A 25,846-nucleotide genomic window follows, 5' to 3' on the forward strand; every position below is an offset into this window, starting at 1 on the left:
CCATTTATGTACATTGAAGCAGTCCAATATTGGCAATTTCATATGATTCCACCTAATACTTGGGAAGTAATAGGACACTTTGAAGAGATTTTGCAAAAGTCTATGGATAGTTTACTAAAAGAGTTCAATACGGGGTCTCCACAAAGTGACCTAATAGCTTCACAGAAGTTTTGGCATACTCAGAACCTAGTCAGCTGCCACGCAATGTGCTTAATCCCTGGGCCCGACCCCACCTCCCCTTCGCCAGTTTAGGCATCAACAGTTATGACATTCTCACAGAACAGCGATCCATCCCCACAGAACACTATTTTATTTGGAACATCTAATATTTTACCAGGATTCAAATGGGCATTGCTGTCTTTACTGGAAGGGTATTTTCCCCTTTGATTGATTGTTAAATGGATAGAGACTGTGAAAGGATATCTCTCTCTCTCTCTCTCTCTCTTTTTCCTGGGGATTTCTTGTTCAAACAGAATTTGTTGTATCCACATCAGTAAAGCCGTGTTAATATGGGCTGCTGGCCAGACCATGGAAATAGCCTCATTATATTGAACTGGATGTCATAATGGTACCCATTAAGGTGGGATTCTCTCTCTGTTTGTACTTTTAAACCCAAGTCCCTTGCCACTTTTTACATCTCTCTGAGAATAGCAACACTCTCTGGTAATGCAATCTGAGAACGTGCTGTCTCTTGCCTCCTCCTACTGAAAACCATTACAAAAATAGAATCCCTGGTTCTGAGCATTTTTAGGGGTTTACAGCTTGTTGCTGCTCCTTGGTCATTCATTTTACTCTCTGCACTTGGCATGATTATAATGTGTTCTGGTGGCTGAAGGTAAGAACCCATGAGATTTACTTCTTTCAACACTCCCATTAATTGATATTGGTGTCCAAATGTACGACAGGAAAAGAGCAGCTTTTTTTTTTTTTTTGAAATGAACCAAATGCAACACAAGGTTTTGCATTTTAAATTTTATAAGGCATTCAAGAGACTGACTGTTGAAAGTCATAGCATTTCTATTAGCTGTTGAAATCTTACTACAGTCCTGGCAAAGTGAAGCATTTGTTGTGCTGGATTTGGGTAATGGAACCCTGCAGGGTTCCAGCTCAGGAATGGTGGAAGGATGAAGCCCACAAGCAGAGGGCAGAGTGAGTGTCAATTTCATTCCTCCAATTAGAGCAGTTAAAGAAATAACAAAATGCAGGGTAGCATTTTATTGTGAGAGCTAATTGAAAATCAGGGGAAAATATTTAGATACGCTACATTATCATCTCTTTTCTATTTGTGTCTCTTCCCCGTTGACTCAATAGGACCTTCATTATAAACAAATCTCTCTCATTAGAATTAGCTTAATTTTTGTTGCTATAATTAAGAGGATGGTAAGAAGTGTTGTAGAGTATAGTCCTTCCTTCTGCAAATGGGATGGTTCTTGCATTCACTCAGCAAGTCTTTCCCCAGTGCCTAATGGGTGCCAGGGTCTATAGGACGGTTGTAGCGTGACCAACACGGACAACGTCCCTACACTTGTGGAGGGTAAATTTTAGTGGGAAGAAACAGATAGTACTTATAAACAAATAAATATGTCCTACAATATCACGAAATGAAAGGAAAAAATTAAGCAGGACAAAGAGTGGTTGGGGAAGACCTCTCTGAAGACTCCTGAATGAAGGGAGGGAGGCAGTCATGCTGAGACCCGTAAGAAGAGTATTCCCAGCAGTGGGAAGCAAATGCAAAAGCCCTGGGGTAGAAACAAACTAGGTAAGTAAGCCGATGAATGAGAAGGTCACTGTAGCTGGAGAAGAGAAAAGGAGGGGAAGGGCATAAGAAGTTGATGCTAGAATAGGCAGGGTCAGACCATGCTGGGTCTTGAAGGCTTTGGGAAGTCACTGGATTTTTGAGCAGAGGCATGGCATGAACTAATTTAAGCTATGAAAAGGTCATCTGGCTGGTGTGGAAAATAGGCTTAGGGAAAGATGGAGGGTAGAGGCAGGGGGACCAGTTAGGAAATGATTGCCATTGCCTAGGTGAGGGAAGATGATGGCTTGAAAGAAGGAGGTAGTGATGGAGGGTCAGATTCAGGATGTGTTGAAAATAGACAAATAGGGTTTGCAGATGGACTAGATGGAAGTTGTGAAAAAATGAGGAGTCAAGGTCAGCATCTAAGTTTTTAGCCTGAGGGGCTTGGGTGAATGGTGGGAAGGGGCAGATTTGTAGACAGGGGCAACAATCAAGGGTTGTGTGTGGACATATTTAGTTTGAGATGCCTGTCATTCATTTAAGTGATAATGTCAGGCAGGCAGTTGGATCTGGGTATCATGGAGTGGGGAGGTCTGGCTGGAGATGGTGGGTCATCAATGTATAGGATTTAAAGCCAGCAAAAGTGCATGAGATCCCTGGAGAGTGAGTGGTAACTGAGATGCAGCCTAAAGACCAAGCCCTGTAGCTCTCCATGTTGTGGGATCTGCAGGAGCAGGCAGTGTCCCCAGAGGAGGCTGAAAGGACACGAACAGGGATCGGGATGGGAATAGGCTGGTGAAATATGCAGTAAGGCTGGCCCTGGGGAAAGTGTGAAGTTTGTCTTTGGAATGTCCCCTCCCTTTACAGTGGTTTTCCATCTTCTCTTTGGGACCCTTTCATCTGATTTCTTTAGTTTTCTTATCCCACATAACAATGGCTCCAGTTTTCAAAATATGGTCCCCTGACTGGCAGCATCAGCACCATCCCCCCCCCCCCCAGGAGCTTGTTAAAAATGCAAACTGCAGGCTCCTCCCGAGACCTGCAAATAAGAAACTCTAAGGGGTGGGGCTTAGCAGGCTGAGTTTTAATAAACTCTTCAGGGGCTTCTGATGCATGAAGTTTGAGAACCACTGCTCTAAAGAAAGTAGCTGCTAAACTGAACCAATGAAAAATAACAGATGAGACTTACTCTGTTAACCTTTTCTGAGCCATCTGCCTAAAGCCAAAGAAATAAATATCTAATAGTAGATTTTAAGTATAAACCAGTAGACCATTCTTGAGATATCTTTGTGGGGGCCAAGGAAACTTCTCAAGCCCTACAAGTCATAAATGCAGGCAGCTGCCTATTGTATCTCTGGTAATGAACTCTAGTAATAACTTTATAGTCTGTGTAGTATTGTATAAGCTCTCTGACTCCAAATATAAAGGCAATGAAAATTTGGGCATTTTGGTGGGCAATCCAAAATCTCTAGTGATAATTCAGAACTTATTTTGTTTAAACACTTACTTTGTTAAAAGTTGTTTATTTTTTTAAGATTTATTTATTTAGGGGTGACTGGGTAGCTCAGTCGTTAAGTGTCTGCCTTCGGCTCAGGTCATGATCCCAGGGTCCTGGGATCGAGCCCCGCATCGGGCTCCCTGCTCCATGGGAAGCCTGCTTCGCCCTCTCTCACTCCCCCTGCTTGTGTTCCCTCTCTCGCTGTGTCTCTCTGTCAAATAAATAAATAAAATCTTTAAAAAAAAAGATTTATTTATTTATTTTAGAGAGAGAAAGAGAGAGAGACAGAGAGAGAGCACACACAAGAAGTGGGGAGGGGCAGAGGGACAGGGAGACAGAATCCTCAAGCAAACTCCCCGCTGAGTGTGGAGCCCCTAGCAGGGCTCCTCCTGGCGCTGGACTTGGGACCCTGAGATCATGACCTGAGCTGAAATCAAAGAGTCAGCTGCTCAACTGACTGAGCCACCCCGGTGTCCCTATTTAAAGTTGTTTAAACACAACTTATCTACCAGGCAATTTAAAATGCCTCAACAGTTGGGGCGCCTGGGTGGCTCAGTTGGTTAAGCGACTGCCTTCGGCTCAGGTCATGATCCTGGAGTCCCGGGATCGAGTCCCGCATCGGGCTCCCTGCTCAGCGAGGAGCCTGCTTCTCCCTCTGACCCTCCCCCCTCTCATGTACTCTCTCTCATTCTCGCTCTCTCAAATAAATAAATAAATCTTTAAAAAAAAAAAATAAAAATAAAAAAATAAAATGCCTCAACAGCAACGCATATAATAATAATAATAATGATAATGGCAGAACATTTATTGAATTGTGAATTTTTATTCATAAAATACACCTCAAATTTATTTTAGCCATTTAAATAATAGAGTTTAATGTATATTTAGTCAAGCATTACAGTAGTAAGGGCTTAGGGAGATTAGAAATAAATGAATCCAATTAAAGAACACGTCTGTGAGATTTGATATGTCATAGGTATGAATGAACTGTTTGCACAGCAACTGTAAAGAAACCGTTAATGATTAACTGTCTAGAAGAGGTTTAATCAAGAATAAATGCTATAGGACATATTTTAAAACATTTAAGTTAAACAAATGAAGATTTGTGCATTTGAAAACATCACATCATGCCATCATTTTTGCTGTGTCTTTTCCTGGGGAGTTCAAAGCCTGAGGTTCTACTTTTCTATTATCTGCAGAAATGCCGTGCCTTTGTGTTGTGTTGAAAAGGGCAGAGATTTCAAGGGTGCCATGAGGTTTAGCCTTGTGGGGTCTCTCCACAAACTGTGGGAGTTTTGGGACCCTCTGGTCTTGAGTTTAGAATGCAAATTTCTCAGTGTTGTGGGAAGATTATTTCTTTGTGATTACAAGTATTTTTTTCTGTTCTAGGAGTTTGTGTGAAGTTGAAAATAGGAGGTGTGCTTTTTCACCCTCTATGCCAGGGGGTTATTTTTAGGGTTTAGGAAGAAGCTTTGTAAGAGTCAGAACTGGGTGAGAAAGCTATTCCTGTGGAGAACAGAATCTCAACCAAATATAAGGTGTTAGGTGATGGGTTCCCCATTACTTATCTATCTTGGGTATTGGCAAGTTCTGACGGGAACATACATTTGAAAAACGTCAGCTTAATAAAATGACAGTGAAGGTGAGGGGGATGGACACAGAGCATGGGGAGGTGAAAAAGAATGGAAAGACATGGAAAGCAGGGGCGGGCAGAATAGCATGTATGCATTTTATTTGCTATTTGCGAACATTCTTAAAAGTAAGAAAAACTCCGTTAATATTAGTATCATTTTTTTCTTTCTTTATATTTGGCCTTTTTTTTTTCCCCTAGAAGAGGCCTAATTAGCGGTCTTGACTGTAGAAAAGGAGATTGGCATTTTTAAACTTATGCCTTTGGTGAAAGAGGCAGCACATTTTCGTTTAATTTGTTCGGATCTAACCTTTAAAGACCAATACCTCCCTAACTGCCCCCCATCCCTGGCCAAACTTTGAGAAAATAAGAAACAAAAAAAGCTATAATATCAATAGAATTTGGAACTTAGATCTGTAGGATTTACAAATACATCTAAACTTTACTAGCTATAGATATAGAATGAATTTCTGAGCATAAAAAATTAAGTTTTTCAGAACAAAAAATGTGGCCCCCAAAGTAAGGTTTACTCTATTTAAACAATGATGAATATGCCATCCATAACTCACAGGAAGCTGAACTGTTATAGGAAACTACATGGCAAGACTTTCTTTTTTTTCAATTATAAGTAATAATTTAAGTTATATTCTCCAACAAAGGAAACATAGAGTCATAGAGTTCACATGAAAGTCTTCAGAGACGGATAATTCTGTAAGGTAGGAAGGGTGGAAAATAGATCAGAAAGTAAATGAAATGTATAGGCACCGAGAGAGCATATGAACATTTGGACATTTTAAAATTATAAATGGTGTTCATGAGAAGTTGAGCCTATGGGAAAAGAAGTTTAGGGGTGTTGTCTCCTCCATAATTCAATATTATTCACAAAGAAGAAATCCTGGAAATACAAGGAAGAGAAATTGGGGAACCATTTCAATATCAGGTGGGAGTACCTGAAGTTTGCCTCAGTTAGAGTTTCTTTTTCACGAAATATTTTTGATTATGAAAGTCATACATGTTTATTATAGAAAGAATTAAGATAATATAGAGAGGAATAAAGAGAAGATAAAGAACATCTTTAATCTATTTTCCAGATAGTCACTGTTAACATTTTAATTTTTTGCTTCCCACTACATGTATGTGCAAATACGTGCATATATGGTACATGTTCATTTTAAAATAGATAATTTTTCACTCTATCAGTAGTATTTTTCACATCATTAGAGTAAAAAAATTAATGACTGCATAATATTTTATCACATGGGTATGCCATAGTTAAGTAATGGTTCTATTGTTGGTTTTTATTTACTTATTTACAATTAAATGTAAGAAATTATGCTAAGTACCCTTGTATATAGACTTTTGATACTCATCTCTGACTATTTTCATAAGATATATTCCTAGAAGTGGAATTACTGAATTTAAGGAATGAACATTCTTAAGACTCTTGATAAACACTGATAGTTTACTCTTTTTAGCATTAGTATATAAGAATGCCAATTTATTTCACCTTGTCTTCATTGAGATTTATTGTCATTAAAATAAAATCTTCGTTGATTTGAAAGATAAAAATGACCAGAAAATCTGATAGTTGCCTTAATTCATATAGGTTATTACAAGTGGGCTAAACTTTAAAAAAAATTGTTCCTTAGCAATTTGTACGTTGTTTACATCCTTTTCACATTTTTCTATTTCAGAGATATTGTATTATCAATTTGTAGAAGTTATTTCTCTGAGGTTTAAAGTACTATTCCTCCTCGCTACTTCAATACAGTTATAATTATTCTGAATAAATTGTTGAGGATAAAATTAATTTAGTATTCTAGTTTGTTTAAGTATCACATATACCATGCCTGAATTGTAACTTGACGAAAAATAAGTGCATTTTCTTAATATGCATAATGCTAAAATAATAACATGATTTGTTTCTTTAAGGTCTCACAGGATATCAGAATGATCATTATCAATTATAATCTTGGAATTTAAAAATCCCTCACATAAACTTGCTTACTTAGTAGGTATTTTTTTTTTCTTACTTATGTAGAAAGGTTTGCCAGTTTTTGAATTTTTGGTCATTTGGTCATTTGGATTTGAGATGAATAAAAGTTTATTGCACTGAGAATTATTTTGTTAATCACTTGCAAATGGGCATCTGTTCTCTGTAAGATATGGTGCTAGGCAGTCAATAGAGACTATCGTAAGAGAAGGAATTTAGGAGATTGTTGTCAGATACACCATTCACCACACTGTGTGACAGGACCTAGATGTGCTAAATGAGTGTTAGAAGCAGTGTCTGCGTAGGAGCTGAGAGGGGGGAGCAGGAAATCACTGTGGCCTGGGAGGGGAAGAAATGAATTCAGATGCATGTCGTGGCAGGTCTGGACTTAGCTATATTGCAACTTGTGTCATGGGTTTGTGCAAAGGTATTCCGTAATCCCTGCTGTGAGGATGGTTGACTTTGCTACAACTTACCAAAATATTATAGTTTTTTACTTCCTTTTTAGTTATTGTTTGCCTATTGTTTACACCCCCCCCCCCAATCTTTCCTTCTTGAAATTACAATGTGATGGCAGACTTTGTGCCTAAGCCATCCCTCCCCCTTGTCCTGCTATCCACTCCATAGCATGTTGGATGAGACCTACAAAATAGAGGAGAAAGATGTTTCTAGGCAGAGGCAGTGTTTATGTAAAACCAAAGACTTTTGGGGAACTACTGAAATCACCAAAGCAAATGGAGAAAACCACAAGGAGCAAACACAAATCCACTTATTAGTATGAGACTATTATATTTCCAAGGGTGCCTTAGCCTAATTTCCCAGCAGATGTCTTCGTTTGTGAGCCTCTCACAGTATGGAATCCTCCTTATCAGCTATTTCTGCTGGGCTCCATGGGAGCCTGAAAATGAAACATAAACTAGGTCTCTCTGCTGCAGAGGTTTACCCAGTGGCCAGGCGGTAACTCTGCCAGAATATAAAGAAGGTCATGCACTTCGTGTGACAGTGATTCGAGAATCCAATTAAAAAGTTTAGTATAAGACGCAGTCGTTCCTACTTAATCCGATCACAGTTTAATGCAATCCTCTGCTTATTGCAGTCAGCGCCTTTGGAGCTAAATCAATTGTATGTCTCTGTTTCCACGTTTTCCTCTGTAATTTGATCACCTTCAGCTGTTTTTTTTTTTTTTTAAATAGCTCAATTGGGAAATCTGGCAACATCTTTTAAGTATTGCCCCATAACATAAAGCCAGCAAAGACACTTCACAATGGCCAGCTTCAAAACTGACATGACAGAAGCAAAAAGTTACTTGTCTAAAATGGAAGCGCAATAGGATATGGCAGAGTTGAAGAGGAAAGGTTCTTGTGAAGAATCTTGACTCAACATGAGCTGATCAAATACTGCTGATTGCTTCTCTGTGCAATCATTCCAACTCACTTGAAGGTTGTAAATATAGTCGTGCTGCTGTTGACATCATGGACACCAGTCTCCCGGTCAAAATGATAGAAATTATATTAATGCATTTCTCTGAAGCTAAAAGTACTCTTTGTGATGAAGATAACTCTTATTTGCTTTGCAAGGGTATCACACTGAGGTTCCCATATGGAACTTACCTCGTGGGTGGTCATGGCATATTGCTGAAGGGAAGGCCGAGAAGGCCAGTGATGCAAAAATGGCCCCTTTTATTCTATTGGAATTTGAGTAATTCCAAATATGTACATGACTATTATAAAGTTTAGAGTAGACTCAGATGGTTAATTCTGCAAATTGAATGATTTCTGACTGTCCATAATGGAATAAGAGGATTACTTTGGTCTGTGCAAATACGAGTGAGATTGACAAGCTGCAAGTCCTAGTGACTGCAAATTACCCATTTCACATTGCTTTCGGAGCCGAGGTACCTGATGTCTGCAGCTCTAGTACAGGTCACTCAAGGGAGAAAAAAAAATGTAAATTGATATCAATAACCATTTTGAAAAATATGCCAAGAGGCATATGCCACAGTTCCTCTTTTGATATGCCGATGGTATCTGGGAGAACAGCATGAGCTGCCCTAGTGAGGGGAGACTGTGGAGTCCTGAACAGGGTCTAGGTGGTACTTTTCAGGAAAGCTTTAGAAGTAGAGTAGGGCTGTGTCCTGTCCCTCCTTTATTAAAGTCAGCTAAGTCAAATTCCTCCCTATACTCATTTCAGAGTCCAAGGGCTGTGCACCCAAGTATTTTATTTTGTCCCGCTCCACAGGGGAACACTGAACAGCTTTACTAGGCATATACCTAACTTTGAGGATGTGTGTGTGGTGTGTGTGTGTGTGTGTGTGTGTGTGTGTACGTCTGTGTGTGTGTCTGTGTGTGTGAGAGATACCAGAATATGCCTCACTGAGGAGAAGGGAGGGAGTGTCTGAGTTTGGAGGAGGGAAATGGAAGCCATAATGTGATTCCCATCAGCATCTAGACCTTTAATCCATACAAATGAAATGCTCCAATTTAATAGAATTCTAAAAGTAAAACAAATGCTTTGTTCTTAGTGAATCTGTCATTCAGAGCTGCTCTTGGCAGCACATCAACTGTACTTGAAATGTCTTTAAGTGGGTTTTTTTTTATTGTGCTTTTCGTCTTATCTTTGAGTTGGTAGAGGAATAGGAAGGCTGAGCTCCTCTCAGCATGTCAGGTCTGTGCAGCTCTGAAGTCCCCATTTGCTTACTTGGCCATGAAGAGCTTACCTTACTTAGTAAGTATTTTGGCCATAGTGCAATAGAGTTTACAGACTAAGAAGCAACAGAGCAAATTAATGTGAGTTAGCGGTAGAGAGGAAAGAAATACATCATAAGGAGGTGTTTGTAATAAAATGTATTACAATCGCTACCAAAGTGGAACTATTGTTTTGGGGAAATCAGGTGCCAAAAAAGCACCACAAAGTGTGGAAGTAAAGAAATAATACTTAGTATTTATTGAGCATTTACTATGTTCTAGGCACTGTGCTATGAGTTTTTCATATAATACTTTTCTAAACCTTAGCACATCCATCTCTATGAGCTATAAAGAGGAAATTGAGGTCTAGATGGGTTGTTACACAGTAAGTGGCTCAAACCATGGTCTATCTGACCTCATGATCTTTTGCTGTTTTGGTGGATTCTTTGTGGCCTTTTTAGATGTGCACCAAAATATTAAATTTTTTTTATCAAAAGTATTTGCATAACTATTCTTATAGTTCTTAACATTTTCATATGACTGTGTAGAATTTCAAATCGTTTATTGGTTTTGAATTTTTATTTAAGCCTATTCAGAGTATTTCTATCATTGGAAACTATGCAAAAACTTTGGGAAGACTTCTTCAGTAGTTGAGATACATATTTTGGGGGTCTGATGGTGTACATGAGAGAAATGAATCCTTGTTTACTCTCTATTTATCACCATGAAGTCTCTGTGCTGAAATGTTGCATTAAGAGTGTGTTTTAAAAATTATGTGGCCATATGTTCAGGGGTGCAGGGTTTTTGTTTTCAGTCTAGGTCCTGTTGGGAAGGGACTGAATGGATATACTAGTACCCATTTGACACGGGAGATACCCAAGCAAGGGAGCTCTACCTCCTGTCAGAGCCCATCTTGCTCACTGTCACATGCATGTGATCTCGGGGCAGGTGGTTCATGGGACTCACCGCCCAGGGGGGTCTTTTCCAACAGAGACATACTGTTGGGCTGCTGGTTATTAATAGTCACTGAGGAAAACAGTCCTTTCTGAGTTGCGTCTTTATCTTCTTCCTCTTCCAAATGTGTGAAATATTATGCAGTTGCCATTGGAACATACCAGAATGTCTCTTGACTCTTGCCCTCTAGGAACTTAGAACCCCTAGGAAAGATTAGACATTATCACTTGAAAAATAAGGTTGGAGATAGTTTCTGGTCCCCTCCCTACTTCCCTCAGGAACTGGCCCTGGTGTCTTCTTCATGAGCACAGCAACTTAGTCCTTCTGTTTATTGATGTCTCCCCAGGGCCTCCACAGAGTCACTCACTCAGTAAACATGTGTTGAAGGAATGAATGGGGTTAGCAGTTGGGAAGGGCTTCAGAGGCAAGTAGGATTTAAGACAGTTCTTTATTAGAGGAGTTCTATAGGAATGTGTTGGAGGTGGAAGAGAGGAAAGTATGAGGTTAGTTTGGGGAGAACTATTTTGGGTAAAGTGAGGGGCTGATGAAGGAAAATTTTCAGATACTGTCAGAAAAATAGGTGGGAACCACATTTTGGAGGGCATTGAATTTCTGATCTGGGAGTGCAACGACTCTGTGTTGTGTGTTTTCCTTGGGAGATGATTAGAGTAGTAAAGCAGACCAGTCATATGATTCAACTTCCCAAGCCCGGAAGACAAATTGCATGCCCACCTTCTAAATTTTTGTTGCTAACATAGGATAATTTTTTTTTAACTTGCACTGAGTAGATGCACTATTTGATATAAAGTCATTGTAACTTGCTGACATATACCAGCACACTGTAGTTTGTGGCAATGATATTATTGAACCTGTTTTAGCTGATTTCTATCCCTTGTCACTTGAGGGACTCCTTGCCTGAATTATCCTTTTGCCTTTGCCTGATCTCTCTGTAGAAGAACAAATAGGGAAAAGAAAGAGAAGATAAATGAATCTTTGCTGATCCCTGGAAATCTACCAATCACTTTAACATATCTAACTTTATTAGTTTATTACATTTAATATACCTATCTTAGTATTAAAAATGCATGTACATTTTTTAGAAAGGTGAACCCATTAGAAAAAAAGGAAAAATAAAATTAGGAAAATGAAAGAAGCCAGTAAGGTTTGTTGCACAAAATGCCTGCCCTGAGGACTCGTCCACTTGTTAGAGGTGGTTACCAATCAGATTTGGGGCTCAGGGCTTTTTGACTTCCAGGGCAATGGGGGAAACATGATGGGTTATATGATTCACGGTGTCTGTGAGAGAAAAAGAAATCAATTACCCAGGAGCAGCCCAACTAGTTCTAGAACCTGAAAGGAAATTCTCCCACGAGTCCTCATAAAGAAGGCTATGAAACATTTTATTTTGGCTGCCAGTGGGAAAGGTTGATATCCTCTTATGAAAACTGAGGAGTCAGTCAAGATTCTCTGCTGCCTGGAGCGGGCTGAGGTGATAGCTGTCATCTTCAGTCACTAAATACCTCATACCACATACCTTTGTAAAGAACTCTCCAAGACATACTCTTTATCCTCTTCACATCACAGTCTGCAGTGATTATGTTTAATTAATATTTGTTCATTGTTTCTTCTTGGAAATAGATTGTAATCTGCGGAAGGGCAGGGACTCTAGGCATCTTACTCATTCTTTCATTTCCAGATAGCACAAAACCTGGTATGTACTAGGAGCTTAATAGATATTTATTGAAGATGAAGTGGAAATAACTGATGGTAAAATGTACCCTAATGTAACTGATTTAGTTAGCCTGTTAAAAGGGATTTTTAACTACTTAGTAGCCTAGTTTCACTGGTTTGCTAGCTATAAAAATATTAGGAATGTTTGCCACAATGATTGATCTTGGAACAGCTGACCTTCTTCTTGCCAATAATCCAATAGCATCAGATGGTCAGTTGTCTGTTGAATTCACCCTAGACAGAAAATCCTTTAGAGTCGATTTTATAATCTATACCTCACCAATGAGGACACAAAAGCTCAGAGAAGTTGAATTATGGATTTATTTTCTACTTATAAAAATAATCAAAAATGTGTTTTAAAATCAAAACATTTTCATGAGCATATCATAATTTGGCTGTATACAGCTACCTCTGTATACATTAGTTAAATGTTAGGCATTTCTAAAATAATCAAGGTGTTCGTGGTGACCAGTTATATGGCTAACTTTTGCTTGCTTCCTTTTCAAATATGGATTACTGCCTTTCCTGGTGAGAGAACACATGTAGCCATTTCCTGTGGTGGCAGATTAAGGGCTGTGTCCTCTCACCCTACAGGGACACGGAATACAAAGGGTTGCAGCTCTCCCTGGATCAGATCTCAGTCTCTAAACCAGCCTTCTCCTACACCAGCAGTTCCACTCCTACCATGACTGACAACAGGAAGGGGGCCAAGTCCAGGCTTTCCAGCTCAAAGTCAAAATCCAGAACTTCCCCGTATCCTCAGGTAGGTGCACTGCCATTTTGCAACTTTCTTGTGTGTGTGTGTGTGTGTGTGTGTATGTGAGAGAGAGAGAGAGAGAGAGAGACTTGGTTTGGACTCAAAGTTGAGGAAGTATTAAAACAGTTTGGAATTCATTATCTGGTTGTAATAAATTTAAAATTTCTATGTATCTGGAAAGCTTTCTAAAACTATCTTCATCCTGCTCTTCTCCTTTTAAAATAACTATGCTAGTAAAAATTTGAAATGATCTTGTGGTTTGCTGCTTTCATACGAAGACGGTGAGAGTCTCAGTTGCAGTTGGAGCCGTAACTTTGTTTTTTCAAAGAAATTGATCCTGACCAAAAAGATGTAGCCAGCATAGCAAAATACGGAAAACAAGAGCTTAACATAGTAAAACTGATTCTTAGGACAGGAACCGAAGTAGAAGGAAATGAAGAGGCAGAGGCAAAGAATCAAGGATGCATCTCGTCATGACATTTGTGCACAGGAGGACTATCTGGGGAAGGAGGGAAATAGAATCTACCAGATGGGAGGAATGATAGGAAAAGCAACTCTCTTCTCATCTTTACAAGGTGGTGAGCTGATGAGACCCAGAGGAGATATTCCAGAAATACTGCAAGGCACAAGGATGAGTCTGTATTCTTGGAAGGAAAAAATTATTTTTCTGATCAGTCACCGAGATATAGAAACTAGACTGTGCCAAGATATGTGCAGAGCTCTCTCCTGGCCTGAAAGAAGTAGGACAGAACTGGGGATTCTCTACTCCTAGGATCTTGGGACCATCTTACCTCTATCCTTTTCCTTATAGCACCACATCACTAGAGTAACCCAGGAGATGATTCCTAGGCTTATATAAAGCCAGACTGGATTTGGAGTTATTTTGTCTAAGTGGTCTTTATCATTTATGTTTTAAATATATTTTTTAGAGTAAAACTGGCCATCTACTAGTTACAGAAACTGTTATTTCCTTACTTCTCAGAGCTATATTACTCTGTTGATTTCTACAAATGTATATACTGTTTGAAGAAATGTGATTTATTGAACCAATGATTACTAAGAAGCTACTATTTGCTAGATTATTTTAGCAGCTTGGTATATAAAGATGAGAAGATCATGGCCCCCACAAGAGACTTATGTCACACAATTTAAAATCTCCCACAGAAGGCTAGATCTCTTTACTCTGACAAAAGAGAGGGAGTTGATATGTGATGTCTAGACAGTTTTCAGTGTCCACCCTCTGTTATGAGGACTGAACACTTTACTTAAAAAGTACATTTTAGTTAAAGTCACTGTGGAAGAGGAGTTGCTTCTTTTTATTGAACATCTGAGAAGCTTTTCTTATTATAATCTTGTACCTTGGGGAAAAAGTTTTACTCTCTCTTTTTATTACTTGGAAGGATCAATTATGCCTTCGGGTAATTTTATCCTTAAATATACAGGAATGTTGAACACATAGATGAAAGAAGAATTTAAATTAGGAAATACTAAGTTAAGAAGGAATTTATCTGTTGTTATGCAGAAATTAAGCCACAAAATATCTCCCCACTGGACTTCTTTTTTTTTTTTTTTTAAAGATTTTATTTATTTATTTTACAGAGAGAGACACAGTGAGAGAGGGAACACAAGCAGGGGGAGTGGGAGAGGGAGAAGCAGGGTCCCCGCAGAGCAGGGAGCCCGATGTGGGACTCGATCCCAGGACCCTGGGATCATGACCTGAGCCGAAGGCAGTCGCTTAACCGACTGAGCCACCCAGGCGCCCTCCCCACTGGACTTCTAAAAACTCACTAATTCTGTCTTCTTTCATGCATAGCTCTAACATCTAAAATTTCTGTTAGTTTGCTCTAATGGTAGACTACTCATTTTTTAAAAATATTTATTTATTTATTTATTTATTTGAGAGAGAGAGAGAGCATGCATGAGTGGGGGGAAAGCAGAGGGAGAGAGAATCTTAAGAAGGCTCCATGGCCAGCATGGAGCCCAATGTGGGGCTCGATCTCATGACCCTAAGATCATGACTTGAGCTGAAATCACAAATTGGACATTTAACCGACTGAACCACCCAGGTGCCCCTAGATGACTCATTTTTTAAAAAATGTTGTAATTGTCATTAGACTGCTCTTTGTGCATGTGGTCATACACAAAGGAGGAGGAGTTCCCTAGTTTATTTTATTTTTTAAAAAATTTTATTTATTTGAGAGAGAGAGAGAGAGGGAGGGAGAGCACATGCAGGAGCAGAGGCGAGAGGCAGAGGGAGAGGGAGAAGCAGGCTCCCCGCTGAGCAGGGAGCCCAAGGAGGGGCTCAATCCCAGGACCCTGGGATCATGACCTGAGCTGAAGGCAGATGCTTAACCAACTGAGCCACTCAGGCACCCCACATGTTCCCTAGTTTAAAAAAAATACAGAAGATTGTCTACCTTGGACTGGCTGTTTCTGCCTTTGGTAACTCCTATATATAAATTCTCCAACCTACCAATGTTGACCCATAGGTAGGGACATCTCTATGCACCTATTTAGCAGGAAGAAGTTACAGAAGATAAGACCTTCCATCCTCAACAACTTTAATGATTTAAGGGTCAAAATTGTTCAGGGGGGAATGATGTGGAGAACAAAGGCAAGAAAAGAAATGTAGATAAAATTAAATTTCCTTATAACCTGCCGCCCATCGACAAATACTCGAGGCTGGTAGAGTAGACATTCCTCTAGGAAACTCCCATCTTAATGTTAATGCTTTGCTAGAGGGAAAAACAACCTTCCTTGACAATAGCAAGGCCTCCAGGATCCCTCGCATCTTCTTTAGCATATGAAAGTTCTTTTGGAAACTTCCCTTTTTCTTTACCTTCCTCAACTCCAAAGTATATAATCAATTCCTCCTCACAACTCCAGTGCTGCCCTTTCTGCCCATGGGTCCTGTCCCCCGTGCTATAATAAAAACACCTTTTGCACCAGGAAAAAATAATAATACAGAAGAGTGGAAGGTAGAAAAAACACCTCTATTCCCTTATTTTCCCTCTCTAAAATTGAGCTTTCTTCTAGAAATATTCTAGGATGTATAAAAATCATGCACATGCAAACACGTATGTCCATATAAGATTTCTCTTGATGTTTGTGTGTTCATTTTTGTGCTTAGTACTTACATATATGTAGTCCTTAAAATTTTGGCTATATGTCTCATTTGAAATCACACAGTCATGAATTAAGTTTACTTAATGTTTATGTGCCTAGTAAAGGTTATTCTTTAATTGTGTTTACTTTAGACAATCATGGTGCTAGGTCAATCATTGACTGAGTTCCTACTATATGGGCTACTAATATGTAGAGATCAGAAATGGAACATACTGCCTTTGCTTTCAAGGAGCTACACCTATAGACAGATGAGGGAACAGGCATTTGTCGTGAATTGTCATGGGGTGAGCAGAAGGCCCTCTGGGGGCAGGCACATTGGCAAAGCATGAAATCCAGGGCAAACTCATCACTGTATCTTCTGGAAGAAAGCAATTTGGTAGCATCATCTTGGATTCCAAATCCTTAGAAGTGTTAAAGAAAAAAAATTAGCTACTCAGAAGTCTCATTTGTTTCAAATTGTCCTTGTATTATGAAGGGATACTTAACCTTTAATTTTCATGCATCATTGCTATTATGTGTCTTTGACTCAGTAGATGCTAGCTGAGCGCCTCCATTGGAAAGATGCTGGCCATTGTGGTGAATGAGGGTAGGGGTTGGGTGAAAGGTGCTAGAATATAAAAAAGTGGTATAAGAAATGTCCTTAAGTTTTACGGCACAGCTGAAATGATAATTTACACATTAGAATCAGTAGTGTATAGGAAAGAGATGGTGTACACAAAGGGCTTTATGAGTGGTGTCAGTTGCAGGGACAGTGGCCTGGATGACTGGAGGAGGCATTGTGCCCGACCTGGCTTTGAGAGTAGGATTCAGGCACACAGGCATAAGGGAAAGGAGAGGACACTTCAGGAAGACCAAGATTATGAAGAAATGCAGGGATGCATTGTTACTGGAACTGGAGTGAAGTGGGGGAGAGTTTGTCCCTGTGGATGAGGACTAGGGATGATATGTTGGGAAGCATTGATTGGTACCAAATATCTGCCAGGCCAAGGAATTTAGAGTTTGTTTTGTGAAGAGCCAGTAAAGGCTTTTGAACAGGGAATGAAAACATAAGGTGGTTAAAGCAAGGCAGACTCCTCATGTGAATAGTCCCGGCGTGCATCTGTGAAGGTCTGAACTAAAGTTCTCTCTGGAAGTAGAAGGCCTTATAGAGGAAGAATGGATGAAATCCTTTTTGTCCTTGGCTGCTTGCACCAATTCTCCTTACAGAGTAATTTGATCACTTAAAGATTTATCTTGAAATTATACTTTAAAGCTTATTTTTTGTAGTTAATGACAAACTCATACTGAATTTTCCTTCATAGGTTAATAGATCCATAATAAATGCATTTTTGGTTCCTAAATGATCAAGCTTTTGCATTTAATTTTAAATACTTCTGCCCCTTTTCTCAAAAATAAAAAGAAAATCTTGTCTGTTATTTCCATGGTTACATGCTTTTAGCGTGCAAATTCTTCTCATTAGAATTTTCAAGAGGCAGTTTCCAGAGCAAAGCTGAACTCACAGGGTCCTGTCTTGCTCCTCTTATTAGTTATGTAAATGGAGATTTAATGATTCTATCAATGTTATTTATTAGGCTCCTTGCTCTATGATGTGTTGGGCATATCTAGAAATTTCTCAAAGATGTCTGCTGAATGGCAAATAGTAACGCTGCTTTTTGGAATTATTTAGGCGCCCTTCTTTGAACATGTGAGACATGCACAAATTGTAATTTGCTGTCACACCCAGTTTGCAGTAATAGATGAACCTTCAGGTCCCCTCCTGATATGAGATGCTCTTGGGAATGATTTTAGACTTGATTATATTATAGCCACTTAATGAATGACTCAATCACCTTTGTACCTCTATGTATTACTCAGGACAAGAAAGGTCAAAACAGAATTGTTTTTGAATGGTTTTGGAAAAATTGTCGTAGGCACTATTATAGTTGATTTCCAAAGACTCTGCACAGAGCTACTGCGCTTTTCTGTACAGCGGCAAAACTGTTAAGGCCTGGGGATACATTATGACAGTTGTATTTTATTGTTATTGGGTTTATAGTCATGAAAATAGCAACTTGTTTTTATAGTTCTGTTGAATCAGAAATGTTGAGTTTGTAGAATTTATTTTTCACATCTTATCTATTATCGATTGTGACAATATTTTTCACCTGTTTTTATGGAAGGAGTCATGGCTACTTTAATATAGTTGGATGTTATCTTGCTATGGTTTAATCATGTCAATCATGAATAAATTGCCTTCCTATCCCATAGCCCCCCCATTCCACCTTCTGATTCCTGTTTCCTTTTAAACTTCTCATTATGGCATGTTTATAATTGTTATGTTTATTATAGACAGTGCATGCCCTCTTGTTTTATTGCATCATCCTGCCCTCCTCTTGCTTTTTCCCTAGTCAGTAATAACCAATACACCATATAATTCTGTAATAACAGCGCATGCATAAGACTGTGTGTGCTTCTGAAATCTGAAAGTATTTAATCACTCGCTACAGATACACTATAACACTTGTAGGTTTTACTCCACAGCCGTTACCTTAAATAATCCCACAGAACCCTCTGAATTTTCACTGCCAGCAATCTGGCTTCCTTTTGGTGAAGGTAAAAACTCTGTTTCTGCAAAGGTTCTTTCTGACCTCAAAAATACACCGGTGACTGCTATGCTAAGAGCCTAACTTTTTAAGTTCCAGAGAAAAGAAGGACCAAGGATTTCTCAAATATAGTACTTCTATGACTACCAGGAGAGACATCCCCTCATTTCATGTTTTATATGTAGCATGAAAACATGTAATCCTTGATCATTAACCACAAGAAAAGTTTTTGATGCATCTTTCAAATAAATGAAGTTATCTTTTCAGAAATTTTATACGCTTGTTTATATTTTCTGGTCATGTATAAATTTGAGATTAGTGTCCCTCTCCTACAGAAATATCGGGAGATTATTAGAGTGGTCCTTTGTGGTTTTTTAAAAACATCTTCATAGATGAAACTCTGAGTATTATTTTATTTTATTTTATTTTTTATTTTTTATTGTTATGTTAATCACCATACATTACATCATTAGTTTTTGATGTAGCGTTCCATGATTCATTGTTTGTGCATAACACCCAGTGCTCCATGCAGAGCGTGCCCTCTTTAATACCCATCACCAGGCTAACCCATTCCCCCACCCCCTTCCCCTCTAGAACCCTCATTTGTTTTTCAGAGTCCATCGTCTCTCATGGTTCGTCTCCCCCTCCGATTTCCCCCCCTTCATTCTTCCCCTCCTGCTATCTTCTTCTTCTTTTTTTTTTTTCTTAACATATATTGCATTATTTGTTTCAGAGGTACAGATCTGTGATTCAACAGTCTTGCACAATTCACAGCACTCACCACAGCACATACCCTCCCCAGTGTCTATCACCCAGCCACCCCATCCCTCCCACCCCACCCCTCTGAGCATTATTTTAGAAAAGATTCTGCTCAATAAGATGAGACCTCTGTGTTATGGGTTTGTTCTTTGTTTTTTGCTAACTGTTATATTTAGTTAAATAACTAGTATGTACACTAAAATGCTAAAGGTAGGTCCTTAAGGAACCGTGTGCATGGTCTTGTTGGGGAGACAAGGCAACATTTTAGAGAAGAATTATAAGATGTGGTCATTCGTGGGACCTCAAGACCACAGCTTCTGCCTTTTTATTCTCTTGGCACATGGTTGAGGCAGGGGCACAGTGGTGTCCAGGATTAATGGATGGATGAGCCCATGAAGGGGGTAGGGGAGGTAGAGAAAGAAATAGGGCAGTGATGAGATGTATTAAGTTCTGGAGATACAGTCTTTGCCCCAGAGGGTTTACAGATTCATTGGGGGAGATAAAAAAGTAATGGTAATTTTTTTTAAAGAAACAAAACAGATGAACATAGGGGAAGGGAAGGAAAAACAAAATAAGATGAAAAGGGAGAGGGAGGCAAACCATAAGAGATGCTGAGCTCTAGGAAACAAACTGACGGTTGCTGGAGGGGAGGTGGGGGGAGGGATGGGATAACTGGGGGATGGGCATTAAGGAGGGCACTTGATGGAATGAGCACTGGGTGTTATATGCAACTGATGAATCACTAAATTCTGGAAGTAATAATATGCTATGTGTTAACTACAATGAATTTAAATAAAGAATTTAAAAAAAATAAAAAATGTTAAAAAGGATTTAAAAAAACTGTAAAAAGATCATTGAAACCCAGTGTAGTGGACGTGTGATAAAGGCCTGTGGTGCAGGTATGGTGGCATGGGCTGGGGGCTGAGCTGCCCGTCTAGCAGTGGGCTGGAGGTCGGAGTTGGGGGCTGACAGTGAGAGAACCAATGGCCTCGAGGCCTAGAGACCTCACATGTCATGGGGAGTTATCAGCAAGTGCAAATTTATCCCTGTTTGCAAGGTTTGCAGTGGGACTATGAAATGACAGTCAATAAAGCCCTTTAGTTTGTGGGTGCTCCCTCAAGGACCAGACTCCATGCTTGCTCTAGCAGCTGTGCTTTTTTAGCTTCCCACCCACTTACCCTTCTCCCATTGCCTGTGTCCTAGAAGTTCTCTCACTCTGGAGGATTGCAATGGTATCTTAATTTTGCCCCCACTCTGGGACATTTTCCTCTACAGTTTGCCCTATTTCCCAGATGGACCTTAAAAGACCACCAACCATGTCAGTGCGTGGAGAACTGCCATGGCCCTAGCTGTTACTCAAGGTCATCTATAATTGGGTCCTTTATTGCCTGAACCCCGTGATGCAGCCAGATCAGTCTGCTCACTATTTGCTGAATCCCTTGTCCTTCCCTGCCTCCATGCTTGTGCTTGTGCATTTATTTCTGCCTGCATTGCTTCTATTTTTAAAAATTCTGCCTATCTTCCAAGGCCTAGATTGAATGCTACATTTTTCATGAAATATAACTGGATTATATTTCCCCTTGGTTCTCTATTTAGAATAATCTACCTTCTACTGCCTTCTAGTTATGTTGTGTCTCCTCTCTTGGATTATAATCTCTTTGAAAGTAGTAACCGTGTCTATTTCATATCCACCCCAACCCCACCCCAGCATCTAGTATGGTGTCTTCCACATATTTACTCACTAAATGTAAGGGAATGAATGAATGAATGAATGAATGATTACATTAAAGTGTGAGAATACTTTGTTCGTTGCCTTTAGAGATATAAAAACTCCAGGGAAGGAAAACATTCTGCTACTAAGGAATTTATATAACCTATGTAAAGAGGCAAAAAGTACACACCAAAAACAGCCTGGGAATGGTTTCACAGGTGCAAAATCCTGCAGCACAAATCAAACACCTAGGTGCTGAGGAGGAATTAGATGTGGTAGTGTAAATTAGATGTGTTGTAAGGGTGTAACTTTGAATAAGCATTCTCTGTCTCTTACTCTAGGGGCAGAGAACCATCCACATCTCAAGTGGGCTTTCTATTCTCCATGTCCCCACTGCATCTTGAATGCAACAATGGAGATGTGACAGCTGATATTTGTGCACGCGCATGTGTGTGTATATGTGTGTGTGTGAGTGTTTTGATTACAAAATAATTGCATTGACATTTGAGTGTCTGTGCATGAAATGCCATTTTGGCATGTCTTCCATCTCAGAGACCTGTCTTTGTTTACAGATTCAACCCTAGTTCTAGGGCTCAGTTCCATGATCCGTAGATACTTTCTAGATCACTCCTTTATTCTTTTAATAATCTATATGCACTTTTTGTATTATACCTTTAGTAATATTATGCTCTATGTGGGATAGATTTCTTCTATAAGAAAGGGAAAATTCTCTTAAAACACTTTTTTTGTTTGCTGGTTTGGTTTGGTTTTTGATCCTTTGAACACAAAGGGCCTTGTGAGGGTCATGTTGCTTCATGTTTCTTGGCCCTTGGCCCTTCTTCTACCTTATTCCTACTGTCTTTGTCTGGTTCCAGGCTCTCTGGAGTAGGACATCACATTTAGACTACCTTCTGTGCGTCCTTACTATTCTTTCAGTCTCTAATCATTCCTGCCAGAGCAAATCATTTTTGGCATATACCCACCTCATTACCCTCTGCCCCTGGCCCTACTTAAAAACCTACAAGTGGTGCCTGGTGGCTCAGTCGGTTAAGGATCTGCCTTCGGCTCAGGTCATGATCCCCGGGTCCTGGGGTCCAGTCCCACATTGGGCTCCCTGCTCAGGGAGCACCTTCCTACCACTCCCCTCCCCACCACTCGTGCTCTCTCTCTCTCTCTCAAATAAATAAATAAAATCTTAAAAAGAAAAAAAACCTACAGAGGCTCCTTGTTGGTTATAGTATGAGGTCTAGTCTCTAAATGTGGCCCAGGCTACATCTCCGCCTCTGCCTGCCTTACCTGCACGGGCTCCAGCTTCCCCTACATCAACTCTCCACTCTAGCTGGAGTCCACTGTATGGACACCTTGCCTGTGGGGCCTCTCAAATCCCAGCTACCCACAAAAGCCCAGCTGCAGACTGCCTCTCATCCCCATAGATTCCTGATTATAAGGCATAATTCATGTTACACACATCTGTGCCAAAACATAGGATGGTGTGAATCTGGGGGAGAGTTAGTGTCAAACATCAAGTGGAAAGCCTCTGCTTTTGGCTTAGTGGAAGTGATAGCAATTCTGGAATTAGCAATTCTGCTCCCCAGCTGAACAGAAAGAGGGGAATGGCTGAATCTACCATCAAAATGTATCCAGGGGAATTTATTTTGACAAAAAATTTGTTTAGGGGCGCCTGGGTGGCTCAGTCGTTAAGTGTCCGCCTTCGGCTCAGGTCATGATCCTGGGGTCCTGGGATTGAGCCCCGCATCGGGCTCCCTGCTCTGCAGGAAGCCTGCTTCTCCCTCTCCCACTCCCCTTGCTTGTGTTCCCTCTCTCACTGTGTCTCTCTCTGTCAAATAAATAAATAAAATCATTAAAAAAACCCACAAAAACCTCTTTAAAAAAATTTTGTTTAAACAAAAATTATTAAAACTAAATAGTGAAATTAAAGACAGCAGTGCCTTATTTGACAGTTCATGGTGGGATTTGACCCACTCATAATGGGAACCTTCTAGAGTTAAGAAAGTTAGATTTGGATATCTTTAAGAAATCTAGATTTAACTCTTCCTTCTTTCATAACTTCTAGGAAACTCCTGTTGCATATTATACTGCATCGAATTGCTATGATTTTCTGGAAGAGTCAAGGTTCTGATTTATATTGTTTAATAGTTTGTGCTATTTTAATTTTCCTCATTATTTTACTGTGTTTGACTTAGCAGAAGAAAAGCTAGAACCATTTTTCCTTTTACAGATACCACTTTGAAACTGATTAACTTGGTAGAGGGCCTTTGAGCTCCAATTTCTTTTCACAAAATTACAAAGCTGATAGATCTTCTCTTTTACCAGGCAGAAAGCAGGTAATACAACTGCCAGTCTGTTGGCCCAGTTCTAGGACACTGCCAAGAGTAGCGTGGGCAGCCAGTCCTTTGTCCAGACCCAGAACAAACCAGTAGAAGACCCAAAAACACTGCACGAAGGGGTTGGAGCAGGTAACACCACCTGTACCCATCTAATTCATGCCCATCTAAGCTGCCACTTCCATGTGAAAAGTCAGAGGCTGAGTTAGAGCATTGATGAAAGAATGGAAGTGGTTCTGGCTCATGCCCGAAGCCCATCACGGAAGAACATCACCATTAAAACTAATGTTACTGGTCCTAGAAATCCAGGATTTACCCCATGGAATAGAGCTATTTCTGCATTGTCTATGCAAGTTGGGATATTCTTGATCATTTACAGCTGCATATGCCATGACGTAAGGGGCTTAATTAAATGCTTCTTCTATGTTCATTACCTGTTTTAAAATCTTTGGTGCAATGAAAATGCCTGCAAGCCTTTAGGACTTTACCTTTGGATTTACAAAAGGATGTGAATTGTGGATTTCATGGTTTGGGAACAGCTCTCTCCATATGGAACGCTATAAGAGATTCCTTACAGAATTACATTGCAGGAAACCTAGCCTCGGGTCCGGAGTGCAGATTCCCTTCCAGCTGCATATCACTCTGACAGCTAATGAGATGTCAACTATGGTTACTTTTCTGTGAGAAAAAATGAGTGAACCAGATCCCAGGAGCATTTCTTTAACTGGGGGGGGGGGGGGTGGGGGGGGTGGATTAAGAGAAGGCCTATGATGTTTCAAACCATACTTGAGGCACATTAAAAAACTTCCCATGTTTCTACTTCATGAAATGTATCGGGGAACTTACAGGTATGAAAGATTTCTCACCAGAATATTCTTTGAGCTAAAAATAACTAAAATGTGGATTAAAGCTAAAAGCAATGTCACAGTAAATAATAGTTGTAAGCGGAGCAAATCATAAAAATAATGGGAGAAAATCTTGTGAACACAGTTTTAAGCAGTGATTATGAGAAGCTGACAATTAATACCATTTTCTAAGTGAAAGAAGAAATGGCCAAAATATTTAAAATTGCAAATAGTAGAATTTTGAGTCTGTATTTGCTTTCTAATTGTTTATGGTATAAATGGAAATATTTATTGCTCGGTTCTTTTGGTAAAACCATCCTTGACTCTGGGATGTGACTCAATTGATTTTTTTTTTCTTTTAAAATGCATTCTCTAATTTTTCTTGAGGAAGTTTTTTTTTTTTTTTTTTTTTTAACTTAACTCTTTAAGACCTATATGTAATTAAACTGGATTTCATAGAAAAACTCTTGAGGATTCTTTTCCAATGCTAAATATTTTGCTACTTGTGTATAAATTATACTTAGCCTCTCTTAATGTGTAGCCTGTACAGAATTACTCTTGCTGTTGATTAATAAGACAATGTTAGAAATAAGTGGTGCAAGAAATCTCTACCTACTACTAGCAGGAATTCAGGAATGTAGAAAGTAATGTCTACTTGATATCCTCTTTGCCGTTTCAGTTAGCTATGACTTCTAGGTAGTACAATTTTTTAAGTTAGAAATGGACTCTTATTTCACTGCTGTTCTCTTACATTATCCCAGGCACGTGTTTTCACTCAGCTTCTCAGATTAGCACAAAATAACCTGCATAATTGTTTTTTAAAAATGCATTCGATTTTGATGTTAGTTTTTCTCTTCCCCTTCTGTTTATCCTTGAGAAAACCCCCGGCAATCTCCAATTTGTGTAAGCCAAAGTCATACTGAATAGTAAACACAACTCCTGTCTGAGGGAAGCAGCCCCAGCAGTGGGGGTTATTTTAATGGACATGCTGCATTACTTTAATCTAACCCTTTTACCATCTGTTCTTCCCAGAACAGTGAATGAAAAAAAAAGAACGTATTTTATGTTTCAGGGTTACATTAGTAAAAAGTAAGATAAAAGTGATTTAAAAGCATGCATATGTTCTTAGTACAATGTAGTCTGCATCTGTGATGTTTTTTCTCATGGTTCAGACACAAATCAAGAGGAAAGCTGCTCATGCCTGATAGAGTGAAAGTTTTTCATGGAAAACAGGACTTTACCATAAGAGGGTCTCTCTCTATATTTTACAGCTAAAAATGATAAAAACCTCAATGAGCTGCCAGAATAAAAATAGATAACTGTAACATCTATTGTTGGAACATCTGGCATTTTTCCTGAGTTGGGTTATTGCTGCCACATCCAGATGAATGCAGAGCACCTGTCTGGAACATACTGTGGAGGCAGGAATGAACCTCCTGACTGTTACTGAAGGAAGACTATCTGTGGGTGTAATTGTGGTGGAAGAACTTTCC

General features: G+C 39.5%; 1 protein-coding gene across 1 annotated transcript in view; it reads left to right on the plus strand.

Annotated features, from left to right (window-relative positions):
* SIM1 (SIM bHLH transcription factor 1) overlaps positions 1-25,846 on the plus strand; it is a 63,371-nt gene that overhangs the window by 26,614 nt on the left and 10,911 nt on the right. The window contains exon 9 of the mRNA XM_036119350.2: positions 12,823-12,991. Coding sequence (XP_035975243.1) covers positions 12,823-12,991 — 169 coding nt within the window. The remainder of the gene's footprint in view (positions 1-12,822; positions 12,992-25,846) is intronic.

This window comes from Halichoerus grypus, chromosome 9 (assembly GCF_964656455.1).
Source record: "Halichoerus grypus chromosome 9, mHalGry1.hap1.1, whole genome shotgun sequence".
Lineage (NCBI taxonomy): Eukaryota > Metazoa > Chordata > Mammalia > Carnivora > Phocidae > Halichoerus > Halichoerus grypus.